General features: G+C 38.2%; 1 protein-coding gene across 1 annotated transcript in view; it reads right to left on the reverse strand.

Moving 5' to 3' along the window:
• Nucleotides 1-4,612: 4,612 nt before the first annotated feature.
• Nucleotides 4,613-14,887, reverse strand: part of LOC136874286 (E3 ubiquitin-protein ligase TRAIP) — a 60,643-nt gene continuing 50,368 nt past the window's right edge. The window contains exon 6 of the mRNA XM_067147918.2: nucleotides 4,613-5,492. Coding sequence (XP_067004019.2) covers nucleotides 5,103-5,492 — 390 coding nt within the window. The 3' untranslated portion in view covers nucleotides 4,613-5,102. The remainder of the gene's footprint in view (nucleotides 5,493-14,887) is intronic.

Here is a 14,887-nt window from a genome sequence, read left to right on the forward strand (position 1 = left end):
ACTGTGCTTAACATAAACTATTTCAGTAGCTTTCTCAGTACTAAATAATCTTTCACCTCACAAATAAGGTGTTTACGAATCATTTTCATATTTTCTATCCAACCAATGATTCTGAGAATGATTCTAAGTATAGTTTTATTTCTAAATCTATTTACTAAAAATTTAAAAAACATGACTAATCATATGGGTATGCGTTTTAGAGTTGGTTTGGCAGTTTGTTGGTGTTAAGTAGTGTTGTAAACAACTCCTCCCCATTAGTATGAGACACACAACAGTAGACCACACACCACAGGCCACAATGAAAGGTTAACTTCATGGACAGCACACTGAATTGCAAATCTCTACCAGGTGTGATCTAAGAACATGCCAGCTATTTAAAAATAAATTTGTGTGCCGTCCTTGACTCAAAACATTGACAACTTCCAATAGAGAAACTCTTTCAGCGTTCTCAAGATATTTTAACAGGAAGCACCAATGAAACATTTTAACATGATACAACACATCTAAGGATTTTAGATCTCACTGAGAGCCTAATTTTAATTTAATCTTACATTTTATGTGTTGTGCACACAGTTCATTCCAGATGCTTTTAAGACCTTTTAACATCATTTGTGTATGTTTGTACATTTGTTTTAGTTATTAGATGTGTTTGTACAGTTTTGTATTATGGCTGATGATGGCCAGCCAAGGCCAAAACTAGTTCCTAGATTAAAAATGTAATGTAAACATTACATAATATAGTATTGAATGGGTGGACCATTATGACATAAGTTTAGTTATTATTGTAAACACCTGATATTTTTTTCCTTTAACAATGTACAAACTTCTAAACATTTCCTACTAGAGCTTCCATGGATGGCACTAAATTAATTTTCCATTTTAATAACAGAATGAATACACTTGTCCGTGGGTTTCACTAAGTACTCCCTTGAAATAGTTTCTCGCCAATTCTTAGCAAAAGGAGAAATGTTGTCAGTTTGGATTCCGTATATACTGGCTTTGTGTACAGGTCACACACGAACACTCTCAACAGTAAACGACTCAGCCCGATTACAGGCATTAATCCACTTTAATTTAATTTCACAGATCTTCGGAAAGCAATGAAATGTAATGTCTAAGTCCTTCTGGTGTCTAGCGTGGTTAGAGCAACCGATGTCAGCACAGCACAGGAAAATTAAACTCATGTAAACACCATCACTACACTAACAGCGCTCGGCTTGGTGTAACGAACTTGGTCACCGTGCACCCAGTTGATGACCCCTACCGTCCAGTCTAATAAACGTGAATGAAACCCATCATTTAAAAAGGCTTCAACTCTTCCCAAATTTTGTTATGCCAACATTTCTAGCCTGCCGGCTCCACGGTGTAGGGGTAGCATGCTTGCCTCTTACCCGGAGGCCCCGGGTTCGATTCCTGGTCAGGTCAGGGATTTTTAACTAGATCTGAGGACTGGTTTGAGGCCCATTCAACCTACGTGATTACAATTGTGGAGCCATCTGGTGGTGAGATAGCAGCCCCTGTCTAGAAAGAAGACATTTCAAATATTCTACCAGATATAAAACCAGCTTAAGCTGCAAGATTTGATGGTATACATCCGGCATTCCTTTATGGTAAATATGTCAGAAAATACCCAATTTTTCACCAGTATTCTGCAAACAGGCTTCATTCCCGACATGTCAAATGTACAAAGATCATCAGCACCTTAAAACCAGGCAAATACAGCAACAGACCTCACAGTTATCAACATACTGCTAATTCTGAGTACGGTGTGCAAATTATTCACGAGACTGCTGTATAACAGAGTAATACGCAATTAATTCTTGTATATTTCTTTTCCAAATTTGGTGGCAAAAAGTTTGGATGGTGACATACAGAAACCTGGAAATTGATATTTTTTCATCCTCTTTGTGGGCAACTCTATTCTCGCCACAGGCGTGTTGCATCATTTGCGTGGTGTTATTTCAAGTACATGTTTAGGATGGCGGGTGTGAGTTCTACTTACAGGTCATTCATGGCTGAAGAAAAGGCCCACATTATAAAAAAAAAAATAAAAAAAAAACAAAAAAAAAAAACAGAGTGAACTGGTAATCACACTGCGAGAAGAAAGTACAATATGGATGAGAGTTGTGATAATTGGAGGAAAAATAAAGCTTGTCTTGAACAGATATACAGTAAACACCAGGCATTTCATGGACAAAAACAGGATATGTGAATATGTAACTGAAAGGAGATAGTTTGAATAACAACACAGTAAAGGTTTCCACCTATTCAATACAAAATATTTAAAATATCGTGAATATATTTTGTATTGAATAGGTGGAAACCTTTACTGTGTTGTTACTCATATGTTATTCTCAGTTCAATACGTACCAACAACATGAAATTTATAACCCTTAAGGAGACAGTTTGGACGTAAAGTCACGAGTGAAAAGCGTCTACTGAAAGCCAAAGCAAGAGTGTTAAAAATTACAGGTTGTAAGGGTAGCCATGAATAGCTCATTGTTTTTGAAACCAATAACTTCAATTTTCTTACAAAAACTAGCATTGTGCAACATTTCCCAACCAATTATGAAGAAAAGATTGTGAATTTCCTCAGATTTGGTATTGTTTTTCATTAAAGAAATTTATATTTACTCTTGCAAATTTGTGATATACTGTATAGAGCACACCAGTATATTCTGAAATGCCAGTGAACTATACTAATAAAGATTGTGATACAATGAGTTGCTTCATAATTTTATAACTTACTGCACTGTAGTATATATGGTTTTCAATATAAATGTTGAACAAAGCTATAAAAATATAAAAATGTTGTTTCAAAATTTCCCTTTGTAAAATTAGGGCGTGGTGATACTTGGTAAGGTAATTGCAAAGCAGGCAGGATTTCAGTCAAACTGCAGCTGTACTGATCATGTAATTTGATTGATAATTTACATAGAACTGGTTTCCAGAAACGACTTAAGACATCTGCAGTATTCATTGATCTGCCTGTGGCATATTTTCGGTAACACTGTCTGGAAACAGGGTGTAATCTATCACTTTAAGCAAAAGCAAAGTCATCTCTATACAGGTTATGAAGGCTCTGGACCCCCTGTGGGTGGAGCAATAGAACAACTCCCACGGTATCCCCTGCCTATTGTAAGAGGCGACTAAGAGGGCCCCAGGGGCTCTTAACTTGGGAGCATGGGTTGGCAAACATGGGGCCCTCAGCTGAGTCCTGTGCCAGGCTCCTCACTTGGTCAACTCTTGTTCTTTTCCAACCCCAGCAGTATTAGGTCTAGAGAGTCTTTCATTTTCACACCCTTCGTGGCCTTTGTCTTTCTTTGGGCGATGACTTCATTTTTCGAAGTGTCGGATCCCTTCTATTTTTTCCTCTCTGATTAGTGTTATATAGAGGATGGTTGCCTAGTTGTACTTCCTCTTGAAATAATAATCACCACTAATAAAAGTTCTGGGAGTGGTGGGAGATAAAGGCTTCCACTATCCATAACTTTGGCATTTGGTGGGGTAGAGTGGTTAGCTCTTCGCCCAGCCGCCTTCGCCCTCAGGAGTTAACTTGGTACTAAATTTTAGTGAAGGCTGAGTGAACCTCAGGGCCATATGCACCTCCAGAAGTGGAAAGTTTGTTTCTTAAATTTTTCGACTTCCTGATGGGGAATCAAACCCACGTCCTTCCGGGTGAACCGAGCACACCTTTACCACCTCGGCCAGGCAACCCCTGTAATCTATCATTTGCTATTTGTAATTTCCTGTAAAAGAATTGGGCCACTTATTATTCCTCAGCACACACAGCTCTTTTCACCCAAGGAAAAAGACAACATTGACAGAAGAAAAGAAAAAGTAACATAATCATGGATGACTAGTTTCTCCCTAGAAGAAACAAATTACATCTCATACTGTCAACTTGATAAGTGATTTGGAGGAAAGCAGAGTGACTCTGCATGTGTCTTAATGTTTATCTAGCAGCTGGAGGAAAAGGCCACAAACTTATGAAAGAAATGCCTCTTTACAGGAGAAATACAAAAGAAAAATATCCTGTGGGCATATTCTCACTAGAATAGGACAATAGAAGACTAAAATATTGTTCTGATGAGAGACACTTTAGGTGCAGAAGGTTTAGTGTGCTAGAAATCTTAGCACCTTTTACAACATCCTATGAAGATTTACTGAAAGATCAGGCTATTTTGTGCCAGTACATGGCAAGAAAAAGATTAACTAGTATATCAAAATACTGAAGAGAATGTTACCTGTGAGCTGCAAAAATGATTTACAGTTAATAACAGAATGTTTCAGTATGATTTAGATGCTTGCCACAATCTTTAAAGGAAGTCAAAAAAATATTCAAGAATAAAAAACATGATAACTATTTGTAGAAGAAAATTCTCTAACCTTAAGTGCTCCACAATATTCACAATACGTATGAGAGAGTAATTTATGGCCTGGTTTCCATTAATCAACCTTGAAGTATGAGCTTGTGAAACCTATGTCAAATAATCTAATACACTGACACAGGAAAGATGTGTAGAAAAGTTCATTATATGTAATTAATAATAACATGAAAAAAAGTGTTCTTTCATTACTGTTGTGGTCTGATTAATTTGCACTAGACTATAAGAGGCAGCAGAAAAATAACTGATAAGATTTTGAGTTAGATACTGAAAAAAATTGTAATAAATACAGTATTTTAAAAGATTTATTTATTTATTTATTACTGCTAGTGGTTTAACGTCACACTAACACAATGAAGATATTCAGCAACGCTCAGGTGGGAAAGGGTTAGGATTGGGAAGGAAGTGGCTGTGGCCTTACAGATCTTTGTTAATCTGAAAATGTATATACCGTTAATGGTCTAATTAATAAATGAAATCTTCAGTTGAAAATTATTATTCCATTTGAAAGGTCTGTATCTTTAACTAAACAATGTGAATACCCGTCCAGTTACTCAGTATGATATGTTAAAATATGTTCCTGAAAGGAACAGTCTCAACTATATACACATTAACTTAACAGGAAGACACTAAATAAAGAACCTATGAACTGTGACACTGTACAGTAATATTCAATTGAACATTCTTCAACAACAATTCTCTAATTAGTCAATATCAAGGAGTGCCGGTACTGCTTTTATTTCTATCTAAGAAATGATCCAATTTAATAGTTTTTGAAGGTATATCTTTTGTTTTGAGTTTGTACACAGCACCTACGACATGTTTCTTTAGCTTCTGAGGTTTTGGGCTTGGCTTAGGAAATTCATCAAGCTTTGAATGTCCTCCTAATCCATCATATGCTGTTTCAGGATCATGAGTAGATGAAGTTGAACTCATCTGAGTAGTCATACGAGCTTTCTTAAATATGCTGAACTTGTCACTAACCAGCCGATTACTAGATGTAGAAGGCCTCAGAGGAGTCAGTCCAATACTACTGGACTTCACATTTAGATATGGGGATGGTTTATTATTCACAGCTTGGGATTTCACTGGAGAACTGCATGACTAAAAGAAAGAATAACTATTACATGTAGTGATACATGAGAGTACCTTTTCAGCAGTAAGTACACTTAAAAATGTTATAATTAAAAGAACAAAAAATACACTCATAAATTGTATTTGTTGGTGAATTTCAGAAATGTTTGGTGGCAGTGAAAACATTGTAAGTAATCGGGAAGTCAAAAAACTTTATAACATCTAAAGATGTCAAAAAATAAACTTACAGTTAAGTATGGAAGTTCAAAGGAATATTTGTACCTTCAGTAAAATGATTACTCAATGATCAAAATTTTTCATAGAATGCACTTTTAATTCACAGCACATAATCAAACAGAAGACAAGGAGGAAAGAAAGAACTTCGAGATGGTTATCTTCCTGTCATCCAGGGCCAAAATACTACTACAGACCATGGAACAGTATTATGTGATCAGAATGGTGAAACCAAACTAAATATACAATATTTGGTTACAATAGCGGCCAGCCCATAAGGTCACAGGGACATGTGCCCTTCCGATAAACAGTAATATATTTTTTTAATTTCTCAATACACAGGACACAGGTTGTAGGCCTAAGTTCATAATGAAGATTACTAGTATGTTTAAACTGCAAATCTGGCTTCAGAATAGAGAGTAAAATATATATTAGCTCCCAGTCATAACCTCCATTTGACCGTGGAACAGACATTTAAAGTACATGGTCTCCAAACGTTGCTATTGGCTATGTTTCTTGGAGAAACGGTCTGTTGTAATGAGAGGGGCTCCATCACAAGCAAATGTGACCAAGAAGGGTGGCAGGTTGTTCTCTCGAAAATAGGAAAGCTACACAGTACACTGACTTGCATTCCCGATGTGCTATCGTTCAAAATAATGCTGTAACTACCCCAATGTCTACTATGGACAGAAAGGTGTTTCGCTAGATTAAATAGAATAAAGACATTCCTGAGAAGTACAATGACAACTGAGAGGTAAAAAAACACTTGCTAAAATAAAGAAATTTGCTACAGCTAAAGAAAGAAGAGTGGATCTGACATAAGTACCATTAATGATAAGGTAGGTGTAGGTGCATTTTGACATATTGCTTTTTAATGTTTATATTTGTATGTGTGCGTATTTTAGACTTATATTATCCAAGCCTGTATTTAAAAGATAACATGACCGAGCTTGATAGCTGCAGTCGCTTAAGTGTGGCCAGTATCCAGTATTTGGGAGACAGTAGGTTCAAACCCCACTGTTAGCAGCCCTGAAGATGGTTTTCCATGGTTTCCCATTTTCACACCAGGCAAATGCTGGGGCTGTACCTTAATTAAGGCCACGGCCAATTCCTTCCCACTCCTAGCCCTTCCTTGCCCCATCGTCACCATAAGACCTGTCTGTGTCGGTACGACTTAAAACAACTAACAAAAAAAAAGATAACATGGTCCTGCTATATGAAACTTCACGAACTGCCACTGCTTGGTTGATTATACTGATTGGTCTGAGAGAGTAATATGTCTGTGATGAGTTTTTCACTGCAGCTTATTCTAGAAAAACGTACCTTCAATCACAACCTTGGAAAAACTGTTATCATCACATTCCTATTCCTGCTGATCACACCAATGGTGGTGATACATGGCTGACCACGGGACAGAGCCACAGAGGAGGACAGTGCTAGATGACAAAGTGCTTGCAGCATTCATCATCACCTGCCTACCACTGGCCGACAAAAGCTACTCTGATCATGACAATGTTTCATTTTTGAATAAATTACAAGAAAAAGCCAAAAAAGCATATCTTCATGTAAATAACAAATGGCAATTCATAACTGTCTTTCTGAAAATAATTTTTAGGCTTTTTTTCTGTTTGAACATACAGTGTGCAATACCGTATTTACTCGCTATTATACCCCCTTTTTTCCCACTTTTACAGCCACAAATAGTAAAGAGGGGTCCAATATGCGATAACTTCAAAATTTTGTGCAGCGAACACATGACTTCTAGGCTAGAGCTATAAATTGTAAGTGTAACCATTCTATACTATTATTTAACAAACTTAGAATGTATCTAAGTTATACTGGCTATTTTCGTCAGAAGGCAGTATTTCTAAACGTAAAAAGACAATAAATGGTGAACATGACTTTTAGGGCTATGGTACATATAAGAGTCCGTTTTAGTTACTCATATCACGTCATTAGTTACATCTTATTAATTCCTCTGGTGAGGTTGACGTCAGGAAGGGCATACGGCCGAAGATTCGTCTCACTTCACACTCAACCGTAGAAAAAAGGGATGGGATAAGGGCATTGTGTTATCATATAATTAAATACTGATACAAAAGAACTTAATGGCCAGTCATTTGTCTCTGTCAGCTCAGCAGTAGGCCTACCACACAGTAAACCTGATCACTTTCATTTGAATTATTGCCGTGCGCCGCCAACTTCCCTGCCCTGATACCGGTGTGTCGGTAATTCAAGTGACGTCATCTTCACTGCCATCTCGTCAGTCGCGTCAGCCATGCTTCATTCTCTTTGAGCCATGCACTGCAATCGAGAGCATACGAGGTCCCGTCTTTTTGAACCTTTTAAAAATAATTTTGTTCCCAACTATAGAGTCTAAACAGTGTGAATCTATTCCCAAATGGTTTCTGGAGATGGTCCTTTATATTCCCAGTTGGTGTATATGTAGCAGAAGCCACTCCTTCCGAATAAAGCCGTGCTGTAGAAGGTATGCCGGCATGCCAAACCATCAGCTAATAACTAGCGTATGTTACGAGTTGTACTTCCGAATGTAATACATAGTAACTGGAAACATTCTTTTAATAATTGCGGCTGTTGAAACTCAAGACCCTTATTTTCAAGTAGCCTACATTTCATGCTTGTTTTCTACATTTATCACATCAGGATCTACATAAACAGCTGCCCATGAGATAAGACGGATCACGTTGTTTAGGTTAGGTATATTATCGCCCTGATAGTGCCAAAAGTTTAATGACGGAAAGAATAAAAATAAATAACAGGAAAATATACCGCATTTATGGATATCTACAGGTGTCGCGGTAATGCGTTTTATTATCATAATGTTTAATTTCGTATGTTCGTTGTCTCTTTTTTTTATTAATGCATATCCTAGTATGTTTTGTCGGCATCTCCGAAAATCGTTTAAAGTACGTGGGGACAAAATTATTATTATTATTATTATTTGTTAGGTACATTGGCGAGTAAAACAATCGTTTTAATTGTATAGCTTTTATCACGTTTTAAACTTATTTCTCTCCAAATATATACCTATATTGGCCCGAGTTACAAGATATTGAACGACCACTTTGTTAATGATCTCACCTGCTGTATAAATAACAACAGCCGCAAATATTTCTCAACTAAATAAACTCGTTTCCTCATCCCGAGGTGGTACAGCTCTTTTTAGACACACTCCCAGTGGAGGGGAATTACATGTACCGCTTTTACCACATATCAACCTTCCTGCCATTTGTATATCTCTGGCAGTACGGTACCGGGAATCGAAGTCAGGCTCCCGAGAACAGCAACTAATTGTGCTAACCATTATGCTGGCAGACATTATTAACTACAAAACACAGACATATAGCACGACTAATGTATGGCTGCAATGCGCGGGTTAGACACGAAGCTAGGCCTATTCACCTATTTGTACGCCATCAAAGCTGCAGTAGACCTACGCTACGGAGGCGGACATTTCTTAACTATGAACACAGATGTACCACATGGATTCGACGCGTTTTCATTGCGTAGGTCGTGTGGACGAAACTATTCACAAATTTGTGCGATGTCATCAGAGCTGCAATAAGACTTGTACCCGCTTCGAAGCGGAATCGTTGTTCTTCTCTGACGAATTACGTTGCGGGGGCTTATATGCGAGATTTATTTTTTTCATTTTCTTTGTCTCGAAAAGGCAGGGGAGGTCTAATACGCGAGGGGGTCTAATACACCAGTAAATACGGTATATATTTTTGACATTTCACAATATACATGTACCTATAAAGTTTGTGAATGAATGTGGAATAATGCAAAACAAATCATGACAGCAGTAGCAATAAAAGTGATACCAAAAGGTGTTAGTAAGAAAAAGAAATTCTTCGATGAGGCATGTCAAGATGCAGTTAATGAAGTGGCAATATGGCATAATAAGTGGCTACAGTCTAATAAGAATGTAGATGTTGAGGTACTATACAGAGAAAAACAGAAGGAATGTAGTAAATTAATTCGTAGAAAGAAAAAAAAAACTACCTGAGACAACAAATAGAATCAATCCAAGTTGACTACAGAAACAGGAACATCCGCAAGATGTATGGAACTGTCAACACAATTAAAAAAGGATTTCAACCAAGATCAAGTATTATGAGAGACAAGTCTGGAAATTTAATTGCTGATCAGGACACATTATTAAATTACTGTAAGCAATACTTTGATTCCTTGCTGAATTGCGATGATCCAGAAACCTGCATTGGTAAACCATCTAGTTCCCCATCAGAAGAACATATCAGAGCCATTACAAAGTATTATACATTTAAAAAAACAATAAAGCTTTAGGTAGTGACAACATTCCTGCTGAGCTTATTACACATGGTGGAAAAAGATTACATAAATACATAATATATATATGGCACGAAGTTATTCCAAAAGAATGGCAGGAATCACTTATTGTCCCAATTCATAAAGGAGGGGATAAGGAAGAACTTCAAAATTATCGTGGCATATCCCTTGTAAACACAGCCTACAAAATTCTGTCTTTTATTCTTTTACAGCATTTAAAACCATTTGCTGAAAATGTTATTGGGGATTATCAGAACAGTTTTTGTAGTAACAGATCCACTACAGACAACATATTGGCAATTAAGACTATTAATGATAAAGTGTGAGAACACAAGGAGTCGGTTCATTATCTCTTTATAGATTTCTTCAAGGCATATGATTCAATCCATAGAGAAGGGCAGTGGAACATCATGATGGAGTTTGACTTTCCCATAAAATGTGCAAACTGTGTATGGATGGTAATGTTAGCTGTATTTTGCTCAAGGGCAGAAAATGAAGTTCCTTCCAGAATAAAACTGGTCTGAGACAAGGTGAAGTTCTCCTCTTCTATTCAACATTGCACTTGAGAAGATTATCAGGAAATTAGCACTTGTACGTGCTGGCAGGGGAGACAACAAAGTCCTTGCATATGCGGATGATATTGTTCTTATTGGCCGCAATGAATTAGAAATTAGGCGCAATTATTTGTGGAACTAGAGGAAATAGCAGCAAAAATTCGCTTACGGGTAAATGATAAAAAGACACATTACACGGTTGTACAGTGACCCAATCATGAGGAGGTTGACAGATTGCCTTTGAAGGTTGAGAAATATATATTTAAAAGAGTAGAGAAGTTTAAATTCCTTGTTGTATTAATCGATGAGCAAAACTGAAGGCAACAGGAACACCAAGCTAGAATTAAAAATGCAAATAAGGCATTTTACTCTATGAGCCCTGTATTAGGCTCCAAGTAAGAAGGCAAGCCAAAATGAGTATCTACAATACAATCATTCGACCAGTACTTCTGTATGGTTCTGAGACATGGAGTATAACGAAAAAAGAGCAGCAGCAGTTGCAAGTCTTTGAGAATAAAGTTTATAGAAAAATATTTGGCACATGGTTCGTTCCTATCTCTCAAAGCTGGCAGAAAACACCTAATTATGAGATTTACACCCTCTCTCAACAACACACTATAATGGGTGTGATAGAATCCAACAGACTGCGCTGGGCTGGACATGTACTGAGGATGCAGGATAACAGAGCACCAGTAGATCTATACAAGAGGTCTCTTAATGGGAAAAGACCTTCAGGAAGACCCCCAAAGCACCGGGAAGGAGATCAACAAGGTATGCCGGACCCTCTAAATTGCTAACTGAGAAGAGCAGGTTCAAGATCAAAAAGGATGGAAAAGGACTGAGATCAGCACAGGAACTTCACATCCCTCAGAAGCTTATGGAATGAGTGAGTAGTTGATGTTGATTACATTCGGGAGATTGGTAGACTGCATCTACATTTAAGTCATTGAGACATATTATTGTCTTATTCCACCTTCATTTTGTTATTATTGGAGACCATGCAGATAATTAATTCTATGTCTGATATTATTGAATTGAGACTGTGATCATGTATAACACATTAAAGAGTTATGATTTGGATCTTCTATCAGAAAGGAAATGTCAGATTTTTTATATTTTTTACAATTTATTTTAGTCGCACTGACACCGATAGGTTTTATGGCGCGATGGGGTAGGAAAGAACTACGAACGGGAAGGAAGCAGCCGTGGTGTTAATTAAGGTACAGCCCCAGCTTTTGCCTGGTGTGAAAATGGGAAACCACAGAAAACCATCTTCAGGGCTGTCGACAGTGGGGAACCCACTATCTCCCTGATGCAAGCTCACAGCTGCACACCTCTGACCACATGGCCAACTTGCTCGGTCAGAAATTTTAATATTTCAATGTTTCCATATACATTTCTTTTATGTGTGTATGTAGCATGATCTGTTATTGTTTATTTGGGAAGCTATCCTTGTGTTAATTCTGGATCCCATATATATCATGTTTGAATTACAGGTGCAGACGGCGTTGTTCTATATGGGTTATTATTGAGATCTAATCCTACTGTTTTATTCTCCATTGTTTAATTTATTTTTCATTTTTGTTTGAGAATGATGGTTATTCTTGTATATCATACGTGATTGGTCATCTGAAATTCAGCAGCCATTGCTGGATTCTCAATAGCTGTGATTTGTTTACTTTACTGACGTGGAAATTTTCAAATTATACCACAATATTTGGTTCTTTTCGTTTTTCTTTATGTATTTAAATTATTAAGTTACTATCTATGAAGAAATCATAATATAGAGAAATAGAGAACTTATCGAACACCGCGTCATAAGAATAGATAATCGCTATGCCAAACAAAACAAAACAAACAGAAGGTATAAATAATTGCCAGACCAAATAAACAGTAAATTTATCGTAATATCAAACAAGATTATTCTAAACCAAGCTATATCAGACCAGATTATTTTAAACAGATTATATTTGATCAGGTTGTACCATACCATGCCATGCCATACTTTACCATAACGAGTATGCAAGCAGTTGTCATTTCATAAATACCATAGGTAATGAATAAAATGTCATTTCAGAGTAGTAGGCAAATGTCATTTCAGAACAGTAAAGCACATATTGCTAGCCTATAAAAACCATATGTGATGAGTAGGGCTCGGATGTTTAGGAAAAGTCATATTTCTTCTTTATCTCTATTTTCTTGCCTGATTGGATTTTGGTGCAATTCAGGTGAAAATCATCACAATTAAGTGATTTTTATTTGTCATATAAATGCATATTTTGGCTATTTTTTTGTCATAAGGTCATATTTTGACCCATTTTCGTAGAAACGTCATATTTCTGTCATATTTCGGCGGTCTGTCGACAGATGCAGCTGTGCAAAATCATCTTCAACTTATCGAATGAGAACTACACTGACTGAGCAAATGTCATAGGATAGCGGAGCACTGATGCGCAGGTGTGTTGTCTGCGCACCCCACGCCGCCTGTGCCAGCGGCAGTTGTATAGGAGACCTTGTGATCAGTGGCTGTGCATGTGACAGGTGTAACATGGAACGTCGTCGTGAGCTGACACCATTCGAACGGGATATGGTGGTCGGTGCCCGACGGATGGGAAGTGCGATTTCGGAAGTGGTGCGGGTATTCGGCTTCACACGATCAACCGTGTCCAGGGTGTATTGTGAATGGCTGAATGCGGGTGTCACCATCCACAACAGACGAATGACCGGCCGTCCAGCCACCCTTGATGACTGTGACCAGCGACATCTGAGACGGATTGTCAGTAGTGACAGACGGGCAACCGTGCAACAAATCACGGCTCCAATTCAACACAGGCCATGCTAGACACGCCTCCCAGTTGACAATCCGTAGGAACATGGGTTCTATGGGAGCTGGCAGCGCACACGGGTGCCACTGTTAACCCAACGTCATCAGGCACAGCGACGGGCATTTGTCGCCAGTCACCAGGGATGGACACTGGAACAATGGCGTAACGTGATATGGTTGGACGAATCACGATTTCAAATGCACCATGCCGATGGGAGGCACCGTGTATGGCGCAGATCACATGAAGTGATGGATCCCGCCTGCCTCGAAGGTGTGGTCCAGGGAGCTGGTGTCTCTGTTATGGTCTGGGGTGCATTTTCCTGGTGTGGAATAGGCCCCCTAGTTGTTCTGGAAGAGACTTTGAATGGTATGCGGTATGTTGAGCTGCTCGGAGACCATCTCCACCCATTTTTGGCCTTCCAGCACCCAGGCGGTTCTGCGGTGTTTCAAGATGATAACGCGCCGCCACATTGCTCGGGAATGGTTCCAGGAACATGCAGCGGAGGTCCAACGACTGCCATGGCCACCCAGGAGCCCCGATATGAACCCCATCGAGCATATCTGGGATGTCCTGGAACGCAGGCTCTGTGCCATTGATCCTGCACCCACGAACAGACCAGCATTAGCGGCCGCTCTGCAAACGATTTGGTGTCAGCTGCATCCAGAGGACTACCAGGGACTTGTCAACTCATTTCCACGGCATCTCACTGCAGTTCGCAGGGCCAGAGGAGGCACCACACGCCATTAGGTGTCTATCCCATGACATTTGCTAAGTCAGTGTAGTGTTCACAATACTGCTTCTCGGCATCACATCTGCAGTTAATGCAAGTGGAATACCATTTGTATAGAATGAAGGCCATAAACTTCACTGCTCCTTTTACATGATTTAAATTTGCATCAATAATCTTGTGACATAGAAAGGAACTTCTGTTCTTACAAGAATGTGTTAAGTGATAATCGGAGGTCTTTCGCGCCTAATGATTTGAAGATGAATCTTTTCATACACTTCAGTTCCACCCGCGGAGAAGAATGAAAAAGGTATGTTAGTTTGCACTGTAGGCCCTGCCGCCTTACCATAATGTATTGAAAGAAATCTACTTAATTCCTTTCGTGGTACTCAATTTAAACATTAACGCATTTAATAATATTAATCAAATCTGGGCTTGAACGTTCCAAAATATTTAAAAAATAGATTGATTTCTAGTTTTCTCATATTTCAAACAACCACTACAGGGTGCAAACATGTTTTGACTTTTAAAATGTTGTGTGATCTGATAATCTTAGTACCGGTATTTTATAGCTATGTATTCACAAATGTTTGATAAGACTGTGAATAACTACTAAACATGTATATTCAGAAAATCAGTCTAATATGAAAGTAAGAATAAAGAATTAAGTTAACAAATATGTATCACAGGAATTGCCCTTTCGATTTATAATTTATTAAAAAATGTCCATATTTTGATTAACCATTTTCCGGT

This window comes from Anabrus simplex, chromosome 5 (genome assembly GCF_040414725.1).
Source record: "Anabrus simplex isolate iqAnaSimp1 chromosome 5, ASM4041472v1, whole genome shotgun sequence".
Taxonomy (NCBI): domain Eukaryota; kingdom Metazoa; phylum Arthropoda; class Insecta; order Orthoptera; family Tettigoniidae; genus Anabrus; species Anabrus simplex.